The following is a 16,405-nucleotide window of genomic DNA, read 5'->3' as shown; positions in this document are numbered from 1 at the left end:
TGGGAGATTCAGGCCAGACGTTAGGAAATACTGCTTCTCTGAAAGAGTGGTCCAGCAGTGGGATGGGCTGCCCAGGGAGGTGCTGGAGCCATCGACCCTGGAGGTGTTCAAGGAACGTTTGGATTTTGTGTTGAGGGATATGGCTCAGTCAGTACTATTGGTGATAGGTGGATGGTTGGACTGGAGCATCTCCCCTGTGAAGAAAGGCTAAGTGAACTGGGTCTGTTTAACCTTGAGAAAAGAAGGCAGAGAGGGGACCTGATCCAGGTCTATAAATATCTAAGGTGAGGGGGATAGAACGGCGAGCCCAGACTGTTTTCAGCAGTATGTGGAGACAGGACAACAGGAAACGGCCAGAAATTCCACACAAATGGGTGAAAGAACTTCTTTACAGTGAGGTGACAGAGCACTGGAACAGGCTGCCCAGGGAGGTCGTGGAGTCTCCTTCTCTGGAGATGTTCAAGACCCACCTGGACACCTATTTGTGCAACCTGGTGTAGGGAACCTGCTTTGGCAGGGGGGCTGGACTCCAGAATCTCTCGGAGGTCCCTTCCATCCCCTATGATTCTGTGATTAGCATTATGCATCTGTGACTGGATGGTCTTGTAGGTCTTTTCCAACCGTGGTGATTCTGTGATGGTGTCAGAAAGCTGTTTCAGCTGTAATGGCTCTCTGGCTCCATCCAGATCCTGCAGCAGAGCTAGCAGACGCCTCAGAAGCAGGCTGCCCTGGCACCTCGCTGGGCGACACGGGGAACCCACACAGGTTTTTCCAGATCCCAGCTGTCACAACCGCGTTCAGCACTGTCACCCCATGAGCTGCAAAGCGAACTCCAACCCGTACCCCTATTTACCAGTGGCATCGGGGCCGGCACAAAAAAAGGGAAACAGCCTCGGGATGCCACGAAGCGCCGTGAATATGCGGCACCGAGGGTGCAGCCGCCTCTCCCCCCCCCCCACATACACACCGCCCCCACACACACCGCCCCCCGCCCTCCCTCACACACCGCCACTCCGCGCCGTGGCGCTCCGCCCGCACCGCGAGAACGATCCTCGGGGGCCGGTGGGGCTCGCCGCCACCCCCGTACAACATGGCGCACCGGGGGGCTGATGGACGGCGCGCCGCGGCTGGGAGGAGGCCGCCGACTCGCGAGCGCTCACCTGTCCCCGCCGCGGCTCTGCAGAGGAGCCCCCGGGCGCCGCGCTCCCTCGAGCAGCTGATGAGGCCGGCCGCCGCGGCGCCCAGTGTCGTAAAGCCGCCCCCCGGCCGCCGCGACTGACGGCACGCAAAGGCAGCGGCGTCGCCATAGAGACGAGCGGCGGAGCGTGACAGCGCGGCGCAGACGGAGGGCTGCGGCAGGCACGGAAGGCGCCGCGTTCGGCCTGAATCCTCTGTGAAAGGCGGTTCTGCCTCATCAGTGTGCGCATCGACGGGACGGACCTCTCCTGACAGGAGAGCAGAACTGCGGGCACCTCTACGGGACCCAGCGGCGGGATCAGAGGCGACAAAGACCGGGACGGCAAACGTACCTGAATCGTGTTATATCATATCAACGCCGCCGGCCTCCTGCGGGTGCTAAGCTGTACGGCAAAGGCCGCGGCCGCCTCGTCCTCCTCGGGGCCGCGGGGGACCGGGCTTCACCTCAGGCGTGCCCCTTACAAAGATGGCCGCCTCCCTTCACACGTGCCCCTTACAAGGATGGCCGCCTCGCTTCCGTCGTACCCCTTACAAAGATGGTGGCATCGCTTCCGGCGTGCCCCTTACAAAGATGGCCGCCTGGTTTCCGTCGTGCCATTTTTCAAAATGGCCGTTCTCGCTTCCCTCCTACTCTCGAATTGAGAGGCGCTGCGCTGCGCGGCAGGAAGTGCTGCAGGGAGAAGCGTGGCAGAGCGCGCATGCGTTTTGCGCGACGCGACGCGCCGCGCGGTGCACGCCGGCCGCGCCTTCCCGCCGTGACGCTGCAGATAGAGGCCGGCGCCGCCGCTGTGGCACCTTCTGCCTCCCCCCGTCCGGCGAGGATGGTGGGCGTGAAGCTGATCGCTAACGACACTGAGTTCCAGCCTGAGCTGAGCGCGGCCGGCTCTCGCCTAGCCGTGGTGAAGTTCACCATGCGGGGGTGAGTGGCGCCGTGAGGCGCGGGCCCGGCCGGCGGAGCGCCGTCGGTGTGGGGCCGTGCTGGGCGCTGGCGGCAGGGCCGATCTTCCTCGGGGTGAGGGTGGGAAGGGGAGGCTGAGTGTCCGTCAGCGGGCCGGAGCCCTTTGCTAGAGATTTGAGAGATGTCTGTGCGCTGCTGCAGGAATAGCCTGCGGTTCTTCATGGGTTGGTGCTGCGCTGCCGTTTGCACAAGTTGTCAAGATCTCCCTGTGTTGAGGTGGCTGCATCTTCATGCCCGCAGCGAAGTCGGCCGTTGTGACTCGATATTGTCACAGTGAATAGTAGCTCCGGTGATCCCTGCAAAGGGTTTAGTATGTCATCTCTATGTCACGTCCTGTGCAGGGACTTTAATGTCGCTGTCCTCCACAGGTGGCACTGGATTTGTTGCATTCAGTTTCAGAGAGTTTACGCATGGTTCTGCTGTGGTTTAGCCTGTTAGCCAAGCACCACACAGCCACTCATTCCTTTAGTCTGGGTGATTCTTATTGTAATATTGTTGTTGAGGCAAAAAAGCGATGTTGTGTGGATCTTAGGAATTGGTATTGCTCATTTTAATGGTATATGTTAATGCCAGCTCAGCAGATTCCCTCAGGTACTGCTTATCTCTCTTCATGGTGGCCCATTTGCCTGGCTAACTTACCGACTCATCCTTGCAGGGATATCTTCCCATCATGACATCACTGCCATAGGGGCAAGGCCTCTTTTCCAACTGCTTTGCCAATGCTTCCTTCCCTAGAAAGGGATCACAGCTGCAGCTGCTTGGCTTCACTGCCCACTAAGTTCAGGCCCCTGACCCCAAAGTTTCAGCTCCGGAGCAGCCACATAACAATGTGCTTACCTGGACAATGGTTACAATCTTCTTATATGTTTAGAAGCTCACCCAACATCAGGGTTTAGACAGTCTCTGTCTCTTCTAAGTTCTTCCTCTCCCTGCTCTCACTGTTTGAGCTGTTGGACTAGCTCAGTGGCTCAGTTTCATTTTCTGCCATGTGATTTAGGATTTATTTACTAAATAACCTCACTTTAGTAGGCATTTTTTACCTTTGCTTATAGGGGTAACTGATAATGGTGCTGGTTGATTCTGTTTCAGCTGCAGGGCCTGTCATTGGGGCTGGGTTGGATCCACAGGCAGTTGTGGTTGTTGTATATGTACTGCAGTAAAGCTCAGCCATAGCTTTCTGTAATTCGTATAACAACACAGTAATGATGACGTGGTATTATGTAGCAATTAGCATTGTGCAATTCAGATTATTGGCTGTTTTCACCCAACATGTACCAAAGTAAGAAAATGAACGTACTGATTCAGTTTGAGGCAAGAGTTTTTTTTTTAAAAATAGGTTGAATTTTATTTTGTTTTCACAGATGTGGTCCTTGTTTAAGGATAGCTCCAGCTTTCAATGCTCTGAGTAACAAGTACCCTCAGGCAACATTTTTGGAAGTGGATGTGCATCAGTGCCAGGTTAGTATTCCAAAGCATATTTCAGCTTTTGTAAGAGGAAAATTAGACAATGCAGTGACTGAGAAACTGGAAGGAAAGCTGCTTGATCAGTATAATAAGTGTCCATTTATGTGTTTCCTGATTAACAAGAAATTTTATTGATCCGAAATTATTATATTCACGGAGATGTGACCAAACATTTAGGAAAATATTCTTGCAATTAGCAGTTTGATATCCTTCTTTAAAAAGATGTGCTGGTCGTTTAGCAGTTCCTGCTGTGCGTTCTACTGATGTAACACAGTTACAAAGTCAGTGCCAGTAATTCCTCTCAAGTACTATGTGTCTGTTTTTAACAGACAAGTGTTGCAGACAAGCTGTTGATAGACTTAAGGGTTGTTAGCAGAAATCAACAGTGGTGTGTTGAAAGGAAGCTTCTTGAACTTGCAAATGTTCAAGAAAAGCAAATGATAACGAAGAGAGATGAGCGTAGAAGTAGCAACGCTGTTTAAAACAACACTAAATTATGGCAAGTTTTGGGAAAAAAAACACCTGGGTGCTACAGATACAGGTAGAAATGAAGTAGAAGCCACCTTCTACAGTGGAAGATTGCAGCCTTCGAGGTGTGCATGAATCCCTTTGGAAAGGGAAGTAACACAGGTGTAAAGAATGCTTGTAACATGGGAAATGAGGTGATCTTCACCTTCAAGAGCATGTGAGTAGTAGGATTTTTATGATGGACTGACCAACCTAACACAAAATCCTTTGAAAGAATGCCTAAATGTAGGAAAGATTAGGAGGATCTGAAGCATTTCAATTCAAGTTGTTGTCTGACTTGAAGGTTCTTGCAGTATAAGAAAAACTGTGATGTTGGGGCTGCTGTAGCTTGATTAATATTAATGTGTACATTCTCATCCATGTGAAACAGTGTTTTTGCCTGATGTTTGTAATAGTGTGCTAGAGAACACTGGTAACTAATTTATGCATTCTAGGGAACAGCTGCTACCAACAATATCTCAGCAACACCGACGTTTCTGTTCTTTCGGAACAAAGTGCGGATTGACCAGTATCAAGGAGCAGATGCTGTAGGGTTAGAAGAAAAAATCAAGCAGCACCTGGAGAATGATCCTGGAAATAATGAAGATACAGATATTCCCAAAGGATATGTAAGCATATTTTATCTGAGTCTCTTTTTAAAATTTACGTGACTTGTTAGAACTTTCTGTTCCTTTCCAAACATCTTCTGGTCAAATAATGCTCCTGTAGGGAAACCTACAAGCTCCCATGGCTTTAAGGGACAACATTTGAAAGTTAACCATGCTTACTAAATATGTACGTGACAAAATTGTAAAATATATTAAGACAAATGTCTGCACGTAGCCATAAGTGATTAAAACAATATTTTATGATAAGGATTCATCTGCAGCTTTGTGTTATGTTTCTTTCTTCTTCTCGAGCTTCACAGTATGTCTTCCCAAAACATTTTTGAAGTGCAAGATCTTCCATGGTAAAGGACATAGTTAGACACAGCCGTTGAAAAGTTGCTCTGGTTGTTCTTTAAGAAGTCCTCTTTGTTATTCTTGTTGTGGTAGGCTGATTTGTATTTTGGGAGTTTGTTTTTCTTTCTTGCTTGCCACTTTAATGTTCTTTCTTATTTATATAAGAAAAAATCCTTTGAAGGAAATAACCTTCGTAATAGTTCAGCTGCATAGCAGTTTGCCATGAAAATGGAGGGCCACATGTTCTCAGACAAGATATTTTTAAAACCTTGCATCTAAATCACTTAACTAAAATTTAGTTCTTAACTATTCTCTAATAATTTAAAATATTTTTTCTTGAATAGATTTCTTACCATCACATGATCTAGACCTGTATTCTAGAAAAATCAAAACTTGATAAGGATAATTGAATTTTTGGCTGAAATCTGAATGGAGCAAAGCAATCCACTTAAATATTTGCTCTCTCAGGAGATTATTTCTCATGTCCTGCTTGTTTTCCTCTTGGATCAAGGCAATTGTGTGTTTCAAATTACAAGCCTACCTGATAGCTGTGCTTAGAAACATGTAAGTGAGAGCTCTGATGTGACAAAACACTTTCCTAGAGCCGTTATCTGAGATGGTGTTCTTCAAGCAGTCCTTGGTGTAGTATTACTCCTTAAATGAGATTGCCTGCTGTTTTGCCAGCAGAATAAAACCCAGTTAGGTGAAATGTAATTTACCAAGTAACTAAGTCATGTCACAGTTTAGTGTGCATCCCTTCATGTGAGAAAATCAAACATCTTCAACTTGATTTTGAGCATCTGTAGAAACCCATATGACGTGCAGTCCAACACCTGGTTGTTGGTTTTTTTTTGAGGTTAACTATTTTAAATTCAGTGCTGACAATATCCATTAGACAAATGTGAGCAAAATCTAGATGGACGTTTCTCTTTTTGGTAAACTTCAAAGGCATAGGTCACTTGAATTTTCTTGCAGCTCCACTCTGTGTTAAGTATTCCACTGTATGCATTGCACTTCACTTTATATGGTGTGGGTGGGGATAAGTAAAATGCAGTAAGTAGTTTAACTTGGAATAACATAGTTCTTAGTGTTATGGGAAGTAGGATACAGGAAGTGAACTGTATTCTCTAAGCAGCCTATTTTTTAATTTAGTTTATATTGTGAAGCTACAACCTGAATTGTAATATGTAGTAATTTTAAAGCTAGTATATGGGGCTTCAGTATGAGTAGAACATTACTCTTTGGGACCAAACATATAGGTGTGAGAAGGGTGGTTTAAGTTGCCATCCAACAAGTTCCCGTAGTTGTTTTTTTTTATATAAATCCCTGAGGTTTTCTGTGTGCTCTGGTTTTTTTTTGTTTTTTTTTTGTTGTTTTTTTTTTTAATAATGAGCTCAGAGAAGAATTTCATTTATTCCTTCTACTTTTGGGTGAGTTTGTGGCAGATGTGTGCAGTCAGCAATTCTTTTGTTTTTCCTTTCAGATGGACTTAATGCCGTTTATCAACAAAGCTGGCTGTGAATGTCTTAATGAAAGTGATGAGCATGGATTTGATAATTGTTTACGTAAAGATTCTACGTACTTGGAATCGGATTGTGATGAGCAGGTACACTGGATATTAAGATATTTTCAGTGACTGGTTTGCAAGTATTTTTTTTTTATGAGTTGGGTTTATATTGCTGTAGCAGTGTGAAAAAGAGTGGAGACAGAAGGTGGATGAAGTAAAAGTTCATTGTAGCATTTCCAATTTTCTACACGTTTCTGAAGAAAAGTTGTAAGCAGAGTAGCATTTACTGATACTTCAAAGTGGCAGACTGGTGCACGTATGGAATATAGAGAATGTGCACACGACATTTTATTTGTAAGTTTAGGCTTATTTATTGTGCTATGTTTGTTTGGAGAATGAAGAAAACAGTATTTAACAACAAATTTCTCCTCTCTCCCCCTCAGCTGCTTATTACTGTTGCTTTTAGTCAGCCAGTCAAGCTTTATTCTATGAAACTTCAGGGTCCAGATAATGGTAAGTGAGGTATCTCTGTCTCTAACTGTGTCCTGGAAACCTGAGCTTTCTCCACATTTAGTTTAAATGTTGAAAGATGTTACTGTTGTCCCTAGTTCCTTTTACTGAAATCGTGTTGGGATTTGCAGAAAGTAAATTTGGTGTAAATCAACAACAAATTATCTCACATTCCTTAGGAGGAAGTTTTTCACTCACAGGGCGGTGAAGCACTGGCACAGGTTGCCCAAGGAGGCTGTGGATGCCCCATCCCTGCAGGCATTCAAGGCCAGGCTGGATGTGGCTCTGGGCAGCCTGGGCTGCTGATTGGTGACCTGCACACAGCAGGGGGTTGGAACTGATGAGCACTGTGTCCTTTGCAACCCAGGCCATTCTATGAGTCTGTGATGATTCTCTGATTACCATTATTCTGTCCTTGTGCACTTATATTTGGTTTGACACAAATAGAGTTTCACTGTATTTGGACATGCTGTGAGGGGAACCTCTGTTCAGGAATTCAGTGTGAGAGTAGTGAAAAAACTGCTTAATTTTGATACTTGGTTGGTTTACGTTACAAAATTGAATACAATGTACATAAATGTCACACATGACACAGAAAAACAGTTTTTTAGACATTTGTTGGATTTATTGCATGGAATTCTGTCACTGAAGCTTAGGCAAGTAGTTCAACTTCTGATATCTTTCACTGTCTGGAGTAGTGGTGTGAGGATGGCAGATCTGTACCTTTTGCATCTCAAGTCTGTGCCTTTTTTTGAATAGCACTTAGATGATGAGATAAGGAAGGGCTTCTTGAGCAGCATTTAAAAAGAAAAAAACACTAAAGCATCTGAATCCTGCTTCTGTATTTTGACACAGGACAAGGTCCAAAGTACATAAAAATCTTTATCAATCTTCCTCGATCTATGGATTTTGAAGAAGCAGAAAGAAGTGAACCAACTCAAGCCCTGGAGCTAACACCAGATGATATTAAAGAAGATGGCATTATCCAACTTCGCTATGTTAAATTTCAGAATGTTAACAGTGTAACTGTAAGTAAATCCTGTATGATCTGCTGGGGCTGAAAACTGTATAGGCTTCTAGAGCACTGTGATGTTGATTTCTCTGCAGATGTCTTTAGTTGCTCACCACTGATGGCGTACTGTTTGTTCATGCTCAAAGCATTTCTGAAATTTTGGGTGAACCAGGGCAACGTGCATGCCATATCTCTCACCCACTATGTGAGAGATGGTTCATTTCACCTCTTCAGGACTTAGCATAGTACTTAATCCTACTGCATTTTTACAATCATACCTTCATGAGAGGCATCTTGTCTTCCTTTGGAGAGATCAGGAGGCAAGAAGTGGTGTGCAAGTAGGGTGCAGATAGGGCACCCTCCTTGCAACCCAAATTTATGCTCTCGCAGATGAAATGGTGATAGATTACGTAGACTTACACCCCACAAAACTATGCTGTTAAATACAAGCCACGTATTTATTATTTAATCAAATCCCGTGTTAGCTTTTGGCAGGACAGTGTGCAAACACTAGGCAAGTGATAGGGCGATCAAATAAAAGTTCTGCTTGTTTGCACTCTGCTTATGTACCCCACGGTAACGTTTCCAAAGTTTCCCTGCTGAACCTGGATTTTGTGTTCAAGAATTAAAAAAAAAAAGTCATTTTGTCCACCTCGTGACTTTTCAGTACAGGTAATGAAGTAAAAGAAATTTTTGCAAAGACATGTAAGTAAAGCAATTGCTAAAATAAATCTGTAGTTCTAGTGTTTATGCTGTAAAGCATGTAATTGTGCAGACTGTAGTAATAAGGTACACTTAGAAATGGAGGCCTTAAGACTATTCATATTGAACTTTATTTAGAGTGAGATTTAAATGAAGAGTGAACTGTGACTTTATATCCTGTTTGATTGCTGAATATGTCCTCAGATTGGAAATGGAAGTTGGGAAATTCCAAGCTGTGTATGCTTTTAAGTAAACCACTGGGAAAATAACAGCATTCTATGTAATCATTTAAAATAAGAGGACAGTTGCTTCTCCAGAGGGTAATGAGGCCTTTATGATTGGATAAAGCATTTCTGTGGTTAGTTCAAAGATCCTGAGAGCCTAGCACTTCGTGCACTAATTCAGGAATTCATCACACCTTAGTGCTTGTGTTTTGGGATTTTTCAGTTGTTTGTCCAGTCTAATCACGGGGATGAAGAGACAACAAGAATTATGTACTTTACGTTTATTGGAACTCCAGTCCAAGCAACAAATATGAATGACTTCAAGCGAGTAAGTCTTTGTTTCTTAAAAGCACTTACAAATGTTTTAAATTCATCCAGAAAAGAGTTGACTAAAATACACTCAGTTGCTGTAATTTTGCAACTTAAGGTAGATTTCAAAACAAAACATCCAAAACAAAACATGCAGCTATATCTTAACAGCTCTTTGGTCTTGCCTTTGTTTTTGTTCATCGACTGCTTCTTCGTCTTTTTTAAAAAGGTAAGAATGTGTCCATCAACTACTGAAAACACGAGGAACTGTCCAGTTATCTGCACTATAGACAGTGTTGTTTCTTAACAGCTGAGAGATCTGTACCTTGATTTCAAAACTTTTATGCTGCTGGTGCTCAGGAAGCAGGGAAGCAGGTCTCCATATGAAATAGACAGACTCCTTGTGATTGGCTTGGTGGCTGTTTTGGTGAAGGATTTTATGGATTTTATTCAGTAGGCAGCACTACGTAAACTCAAGATCCAAAAAATTATTGATCACAAGGTAAATATGACATTAAACACACTTTTTAACACTGATCAGGGAATGAAACAACTTGCTATGTTATGACTTCAGGCCGATAAATGCTGAAGGATAAAGCATTCTCATTTCCTTTTTTTTTTTTTTTTTTTGAGAATGTGAAATGGGTTTGAAAGTATTGAAACTTTCAAAGCTACTTACAGCTTTCCTTTAGAATGTAGTATCTGTTAAAAACAAACTGCTTTAAGACTTACCCTCTTTACAAAGACAAATAGAGCTGTAACACCACTGCTTCCAAACTGGGCGGTCCATGCAACTATTGACATTGAAAGACCCAGAATTTATTCCACAAGCCACCTATGTCTTCAGAAGGCTAAAAATGCTAACAGTTGCCACGTTATGTACTCTGATTTTTACGTTAAAACTTGATCTAACATCTTCTTCTAAAACTTAATAAAATGAGTAATGATGTTAATGAATAGATGCCTGACAAAGTTTTGCCAACTTACTGAAATATGAAGCCATTGAAAAAGATGCTCTAAGTTTAATGGATACCAATTTTAGAAATTTCTAAAGGAACACATCTGTTCTACTCAAAACTAGAGATAGGTTAATTCATTTTGAACCTGCTTGCATGTTTTTTTGTAGGATAGCAGAACTGTAGCCTGCAGTGGGTTTTGCCATTACTATTTAATGTCACATGATTAATCTGCAGTACTTCTCTGTTATTTTGAGGAAGAAAGTGGCACTCTTACACTGATAGTTTCAGTATTTGATCTGTCTCAGTTCCATTTCTCTGTACACTCCATAAATACTCTGCTTTCCAAAAGTTTATTTTCTAAAAGGCACACTCTTTTAAATCTGTTATTTTTTTCCTTGGATAATTTTGACAGAGGTGCCTTTGGCTAAGCAATGTATAGTTCTTGTGGGATATCATGAGCACTAGTGACTAGCAGTGAGCCACATGATGTTTCCTACAATGTTTTAAATTGTGAGAGCAAAACAGTAAATTGGATGCAGTGCTCACATGCTTTCTTAGTCTGAAGCTGTAACAGCCTTATTCCTGTCAGTGTCAGCTAAAGTAGACTTTTTAAGGTCTGTGTGTAGTTCACGCTGAAGTACTTAAGGGTAATCATTAAACAAAGAGACCCTTCTGCACTAGGAGCCACATGGAGAAGACAGGCAGCAACAGATGCAGCTCCACTCAGAGTTTACATCTCAAGATGAGATAAATGGTTTGACAGTGAGAACGACTGATCACTGAAACAGGCTCTGCAGGCACATGGTGGAATCCATGGGACAGGGCATCTCAGGTGGTCTCATCCTGGCACACTTTCCACAAAGGGCTGGAACCGATGATCTCTCAATGCCCCTTCCAGCCTGAGCTGTCATTCTGACTTCTTGCACACAAATCTCATGAAGGTATTAAAAAATAGAACGAGTCTTACCTGTTTGTTGTTAACAAGGGGATTTTTAAGTCTGTTTTGGTTTTAAATGCAGTGCAGTTGCTTGAAAGCTGCTGTATAGCCTGTTAAATACCACACTAGTTACTGTTTTGGTTTCACGTGTGAATGTCTTTGCACTACTGAGGAATGTGATTTGTGACATTCACTGGAAGGGACAGGGAGGGAAGCACCAGCTTACAGGACCTGTATCTTTCTTAAATGTTAACGCTGGGTAGCACTGCACTGGTATTATCAGAATGTCTAGAACTGCTCAGAACTTCCTCACGGAAGAGCATACACTGCTAGCTTTTGAGGCTGCTAATCCTTTCCTGGTTGAAGTACTCCTCAACTTTGTACAAAATAGGAATATTCATTTCTGGAACATGTAGTTTAATGTTAGGATGTTAAAATATGTTGTCATAGCAAATGGGACGTGGAAGCCAAAGTACTCAGGAATCTGAACTTCTGTTCCTTCACTTCCACTGGTCCTGCCAGCTATGGAACCTTAATGTAGTGTTGAGTGTTAGTTATATTTAGGCTGACAGATCAACAGGGAAACTTCATGTTTCTTTTTGTCTTCTATGATCGACGAAAAGACCCACTCCTTACTGCTTTCAGGTGCCTCACTGCCTTAGCTCAGTCCACTTATGCAATGCATATTTCTCTTCTAGTTATGGTAGAAGCAGTATTGAAACATAATTAACAAGAGAGGACAAGTGCTTTTTCCCCTGATTTTTTTTTTTTTTTTTTTGAAGAGTTTGTAAAAATCACTTATTTCTAGATGGAAGCGTTAGAATGTAGAAGTAGACACGAGCATGAGTCCAGCCATGCTTTTGTCGTTCAAATCATTGCTGCTCAGGTGATTCTATACATGTTCTTTTTCAATTTGGAAAAAGAAACCCACCACTGAGCAAAACATTGGTTTCAGTGATTCTGCTGAGGATCAGGCCTATGTATTTTGATACCTAGATGTAGTGGGGTGTGAACGCAGGGTTGGTTGTAGCAGCTCACTGTTCAGCAATAGGTTATTAAGGTGTGTGACAGCAACCACTGTGTCCTTCAGTCTAGGAAGATTTGAATTTGCTCATGTTGCTCTGAAACACCACCAGGGCTGTAAGCATGACCTCTTCCTGATCAGTAAGACTGCTGAATTTGATTTTTATCCTCTGGGAGGAAGTCTTTGGAGTTGCAGGAAAGGGGGTCACAGGGAAGAGAAGTTGTATAAACTGACTGCAGAACTGTGAGGTAAGAGCTGAAAGTGATGGGGGGAACAGCTCAGGCTCTTTGCCCTACTTAAATAAAGGGCCCCCAGAAGCAGAAGATTGCAATTAACATTTTCTTCCCATACATATTTCACATTCTGAAGTAATTTTTGAAAAGCCTGCTGTAAATGTATGACTTTTTAATTTAATCCAAATTATTTCTGCTTCTCGTCTTCATGAGATCTGATTTAAGGCAGAATTAAAGAATCCCAGCCCTATACCAGACCGCACTCAAGATATAGGAGGTTACATTTGAGGTTTGTTTCCAGTGCCCTGGATGCTTCTCAAACTACTGAGAGGCAAGCAACTGATGCTGAGTGACATCTGTGAAGTTCTGTGACCTTTTGACTCCTGACTGGGAGCTTAGTCATAAATCCTGTGAGCCAGGTGATGCACTGGTAAATTTCATTAATTGTGGAAGACCATGCAACTCAATGCCAATAGAGTTCTTGTTTATGTCTGGTTTAACTTCGCTGCCCCTTTATAGAGGCTGGGGATATGGGCAGGTGGGGATTTCTTGGTCTCCTCCTGAATCAAGGCTTTTCAGAACAACTTACTGCTCTCCACTTTGCTGCTGTTTTTCTTGTAACACTTTCTTTGTTTGTTTTTCAGCGTAACTTCCCATTTCTAAAGAACTAAAAATGCAGAAGACATTAAAAAGTAATAATCAGATTGGTGTGGTGTGGCATACTCCCTTTCCTTGCTTCCTCTGCTTATCTAGCATCTCTTTTGCCCTTTTCACAATCTCAGCACTGATGCAAGACCCATGTCTGTACCTTCTGCAATCAGGGACGGCCTTCTTTACCTTCTGATGCGTCAACTCATCTGTCTTCTTTCTCTCCCCCCAATCTAAATCTTATCTTAAACACTTCCCTTTCTTACAGTTTCACAAACTGTACTCTATCCCAAAGTTGACATTTTTAAAAGCACACCATCTAGCAGTTTTACAGCTTTTTTTTTTTTTGTCTGTAACTCATTTTTCAGCTTGATTTGAATTCTGTAATGGAGTTTGTGAAATGCTCTACAGAAAACTTGATTATTTTTTTTTTCTTTATCTCAGTCAAGATTGATGTCCGACTTTGGTGTGACTGCAGTAAGAAGTTAGGCTGCCAGTTTCTCTTTATTGTTCCCCACTTTGCTCAAAGGAAATTAAGCAGGGAAGGGAAAGTAAGGAGCTAAATGGTGTTTGTGTAGGGGTGGCCTGATCATGCTGCAGCAGCGTGAGTCCAGTTGCTGGACCTGCTTCAAAAGATTCCACTGTTGTAGGGGAAATGAGGGCTGTGACCAGTATCTTGGAGCGTGCTAAGTGGCAGTTATGTCTGTAAACAGCTGGAAAATTGATCCATTCCTGAGAAAAGGAATGATTGTTTGGTGCAAGTTTGTATGCACACTTTCTTCTTGGGAAGGTACAGTGGGATGGTCAGAAAATGTTTCTTTTACCTGTGTTGACAAAGTACCTGTTATCAACATGATTAATTTTCACAGATAATTCACATGGGCGTGTTGTCAATTCCCACTTCAGACTGGTATTGCAATACTTTTCACTGAAGTTATACACTTGCTAACAGCTAATCTTTAATTTTCCAACTGTTTTTTTCTTTTTTCTTTTTTCTTTTTTTTTTCTGCTTTTCTGTGTCTGAACACAGTTTGCTTTGGAAATACGAGGAATAAATACTGCTTCTTGTCAGATTAACTATTTTATTTTTTTTTAACTTGATTAATTGGATCTTAACGTGAATGATTGGATTTCTGATTATTTTTTTTATTTTTTTTTTTTTCTTAAGTTGACAAGTGGAGTTTTCCTGACACTGAGCATTAAGTTGAGGTCACAGCATGGTGAAGGGCTTCTGGTCAAGGGTTCCTGGGAGATGAAATTGGTCTTTTGAAAGTGCTTTTCATCAGTAGATATGAATTACTTTCTGATAGTGGTAACTCAGTTCACCAAAAGCAGTTGGATACTCTAAAGACAAAATGAAGTGCCCCCTCCAAGACATGGAAGAAAAGGGGAAGAATTGGGAAGAGTATTTCCAGGAGTGGGACTTCTCTAAGTCAAGGTTGTGGAGGTTTCATCCTTTGTCTGTGGTATGGTACTCCTACAGTTCTGTATGTCACTATTGCCTGTGGGAATCTTGTGTGGTATGTTGTCATTTAGTTGCAGAGGTAATTAACGCTCAACATACTGGCTCTAGGAGTCCATCAGAGCACAAGAGAGATTTTACTCCTTAGTTTTCAACTTTGAGTAGTAATTGGAAATCCTATCTTCCATTAACGTAGATTCTGTAACCTCTATTCAAGCTAATTCAGACAAAACGTTGTCGTAGCTCCAAGTGCTACTTTGGTTAGATGGAAATGAGTTGGCAATTGGTGTCTTGATAAAGGTCTCCTGCAGCTTCAAGTCCAAAGTTTTAAAGCTTCCTTTTTATTCTGTTTTGACTTAGAAATGGGTATTTAATTTTAGAGTCGGGAAGAGCACTGGGATTACCTTTTCAGAAAAATGACTAAAATTGCATCACTTCCTGCTGTGATGCCTGTGTCCAGTATCTGTAACGAACGGGACCCAACGCCCTTCCTTAATGAGCCGTGCTAACTGTAAGCTTGTATGGCAGAATATAGAGTGCTGGTGTTTCCCTTGCTGTTGGCTGGCAAATCTCACCAAAGTCTGGTGGTGGCAGTGGTAATCTCTGCAAATGAGAAGTGCTGAGATGGCTGGTGGGGTTTGTAGAATTGGAGATTAGGAGTGGTCTTCATAAGGAATAATGTTTTCACTAAGAATAACTGAAAATCCAGATCTCTCCTCAGGTTTGAGCTGCATGGTAAGGTAGATGCTGTCAGGCACTTACACAGTAGGGTCACCAAGGGAAAGGAACAAACATTATTGGAGCACCCTGTGGTTCTCTTCCTGCTGTGTTATTTCACAGAGCATTCTGAGGTCCAGTGCTGGGTGTATAACATTTCTAAATGTGATGTGTTGTGCAGTTCCTGTCTTCTAACTCTTCTCAAGTGAGACTGATACTTTGCTGCTTTTATTCACACTGAAGATAAGAGTTTCTTGTGTCTTGCAGCCCTCAGCACCTCAGAGGGATTCACAGCTTCTTCACATGCAGCAGTGCATGCTCAGCTGCACTAATGTAGTTGAAAAATGTTGTGGTTGTTGATTTTTTGATGCTGACTAAAAAAAAAAAGTCCAGTGCCGCTTGCTGGGTTCACCGCTCATTGCCACTGTCTGTCTTTTCCTCTACCAGGTAGTTGGCAAAAAAGGAGAGAGCCACTAAGGATGTGCAAGACACTGGAAGGCCTTACTGCAGCCAGCTGAGATCTTCACTTCTCTCTACAGCTCCTGGATAATTGCTTGACCATAGCCTGAGACTCCATTTAATGCCGTTACCAATAAATCATTGTTTTTGAGATGGAGTTTCGGTAGTGTTTCAGTTGTAATCCTCATTACCTGTATTTGTAAATAAAATTCATTACTTTTGCCAAGTTTAAATTTGTTGTTCTGGTAACTGTGACTCTTCCCTGTTCCTCTCGAACTGCCCAGCTGGGCTGGAGTGGCAGAGACAGCGGATGTTGTGGAGCTCCTTTGTGTAGGGAGTGCAGGACGAAGAGCCAGAGATGGCTCTTCACTGCTGTTGGAAGTCCAACCCAGAGCAGATTTGCTGTGAGATGAAGGAGCTCAGCGTCACTGTTTGCACAGCATGCAGAAATTTCTCAGCTGTGCACAACGCTGCCTTGTTTTGGGAATTTCCACTTCCCACCTCCAACAGCACAGGATGGGACCTGTGGGTCTGTTCCATACAGCATGCTGGTGTGGGCGAAGTATTTTAATTGGCACAATTAAATTGGTTACATTTCTAATTGCTGTAAATCC

The 16,405-nt window shown here is 42.8% G+C and overlaps 2 protein-coding genes across 5 annotated transcripts in view; one reads left to right on the top strand and one right to left on the bottom strand.

Moving 5' to 3' along the window:
• Positions 1–1,745, bottom strand: part of WDR7 (WD repeat domain 7) — a 110,947-nt gene extending 109,202 nt beyond the window's left edge. Inside the window, exon 1 of one of the 3 annotated variants that reach the window (XM_052670023.1) lies at positions 1,530–1,745. The gene's annotated coding sequence lies outside the window, so the exon portion shown is untranslated. Of the gene's footprint in view, positions 1–1,160; positions 1,264–1,529 lie in introns of those variants that run through there. The other 2 variants (XM_052670026.1, XM_052670025.1) reach the window with 2 other exon arrangements.
• Positions 1,746–1,910: 165 nt separating this feature from the next.
• On the top strand, positions 1,911–16,024 carry TXNL1 (thioredoxin like 1). 2 transcript variants are annotated; one of them, XM_052670093.1, is made up of 9 exons: positions 1,911–2,116; positions 3,517–3,613; positions 4,582–4,755; positions 6,572–6,694; positions 7,039–7,108; positions 7,961–8,133; positions 9,267–9,371; positions 13,150–13,197; positions 15,780–16,024. In XM_052670093.1, exons 1-8 carry the CDS (start codon positions 2,019–2,021, stop codon positions 13,174–13,176), a joined length of 867 nt encoding a protein of 288 aa, XP_052526053.1. In that variant the 5' UTR covers positions 1,911–2,018; the 3' UTR covers positions 13,177–13,197; positions 15,780–16,024. The 2 variants fall into 2 exon arrangements, with proteins under 2 accessions (XP_052526053.1, XP_052526052.1); XM_052670092.1 differs by lacking the exon at positions 13,150–13,197 and having other exon boundaries at positions 1,912–2,116.
• Positions 16,025–16,405: the final 381 nt, after the last annotated feature.

This window comes from Tympanuchus pallidicinctus, unplaced genomic scaffold (assembly GCF_026119805.1).
Source record: "Tympanuchus pallidicinctus isolate F22 unplaced genomic scaffold, pur_lepc_1.0 scaffold9, whole genome shotgun sequence".
NCBI classification, from domain to species: Eukaryota; Metazoa; Chordata; class Aves; order Galliformes; family Phasianidae; genus Tympanuchus; species Tympanuchus pallidicinctus.
The sequence above is the reverse complement of the archived record's forward strand: the minus strand, read 5'-3'. Positions and strand labels throughout refer to the sequence as shown.

What these genes read in the sequence shown, in the direction of transcription:
- TXNL1 (XM_052670092.1), top strand. Translation starts at nt 2,019, where the DNA reads ATGGTGGGCGTGAAGCTGATCGCTAACGACACTGAGTTCCAGCCTGAG. An exon ending in AATCGGATTGTGATGAGCAG is followed by an intron (nt 6,695 to 7,038) that starts GTACACTGGATA and finishes TCTCCCCCTCAG; the next exon opens with CTGCTTATTACTGTTGCTTT. An exon ending in ACTTCAGGGTCCAGATAATG is followed by an intron (nt 7,109 to 7,960) that starts GTAAGTGAGGTA and finishes ATTTTGACACAG; the next exon opens with GACAAGGTCCAAAGTACATA.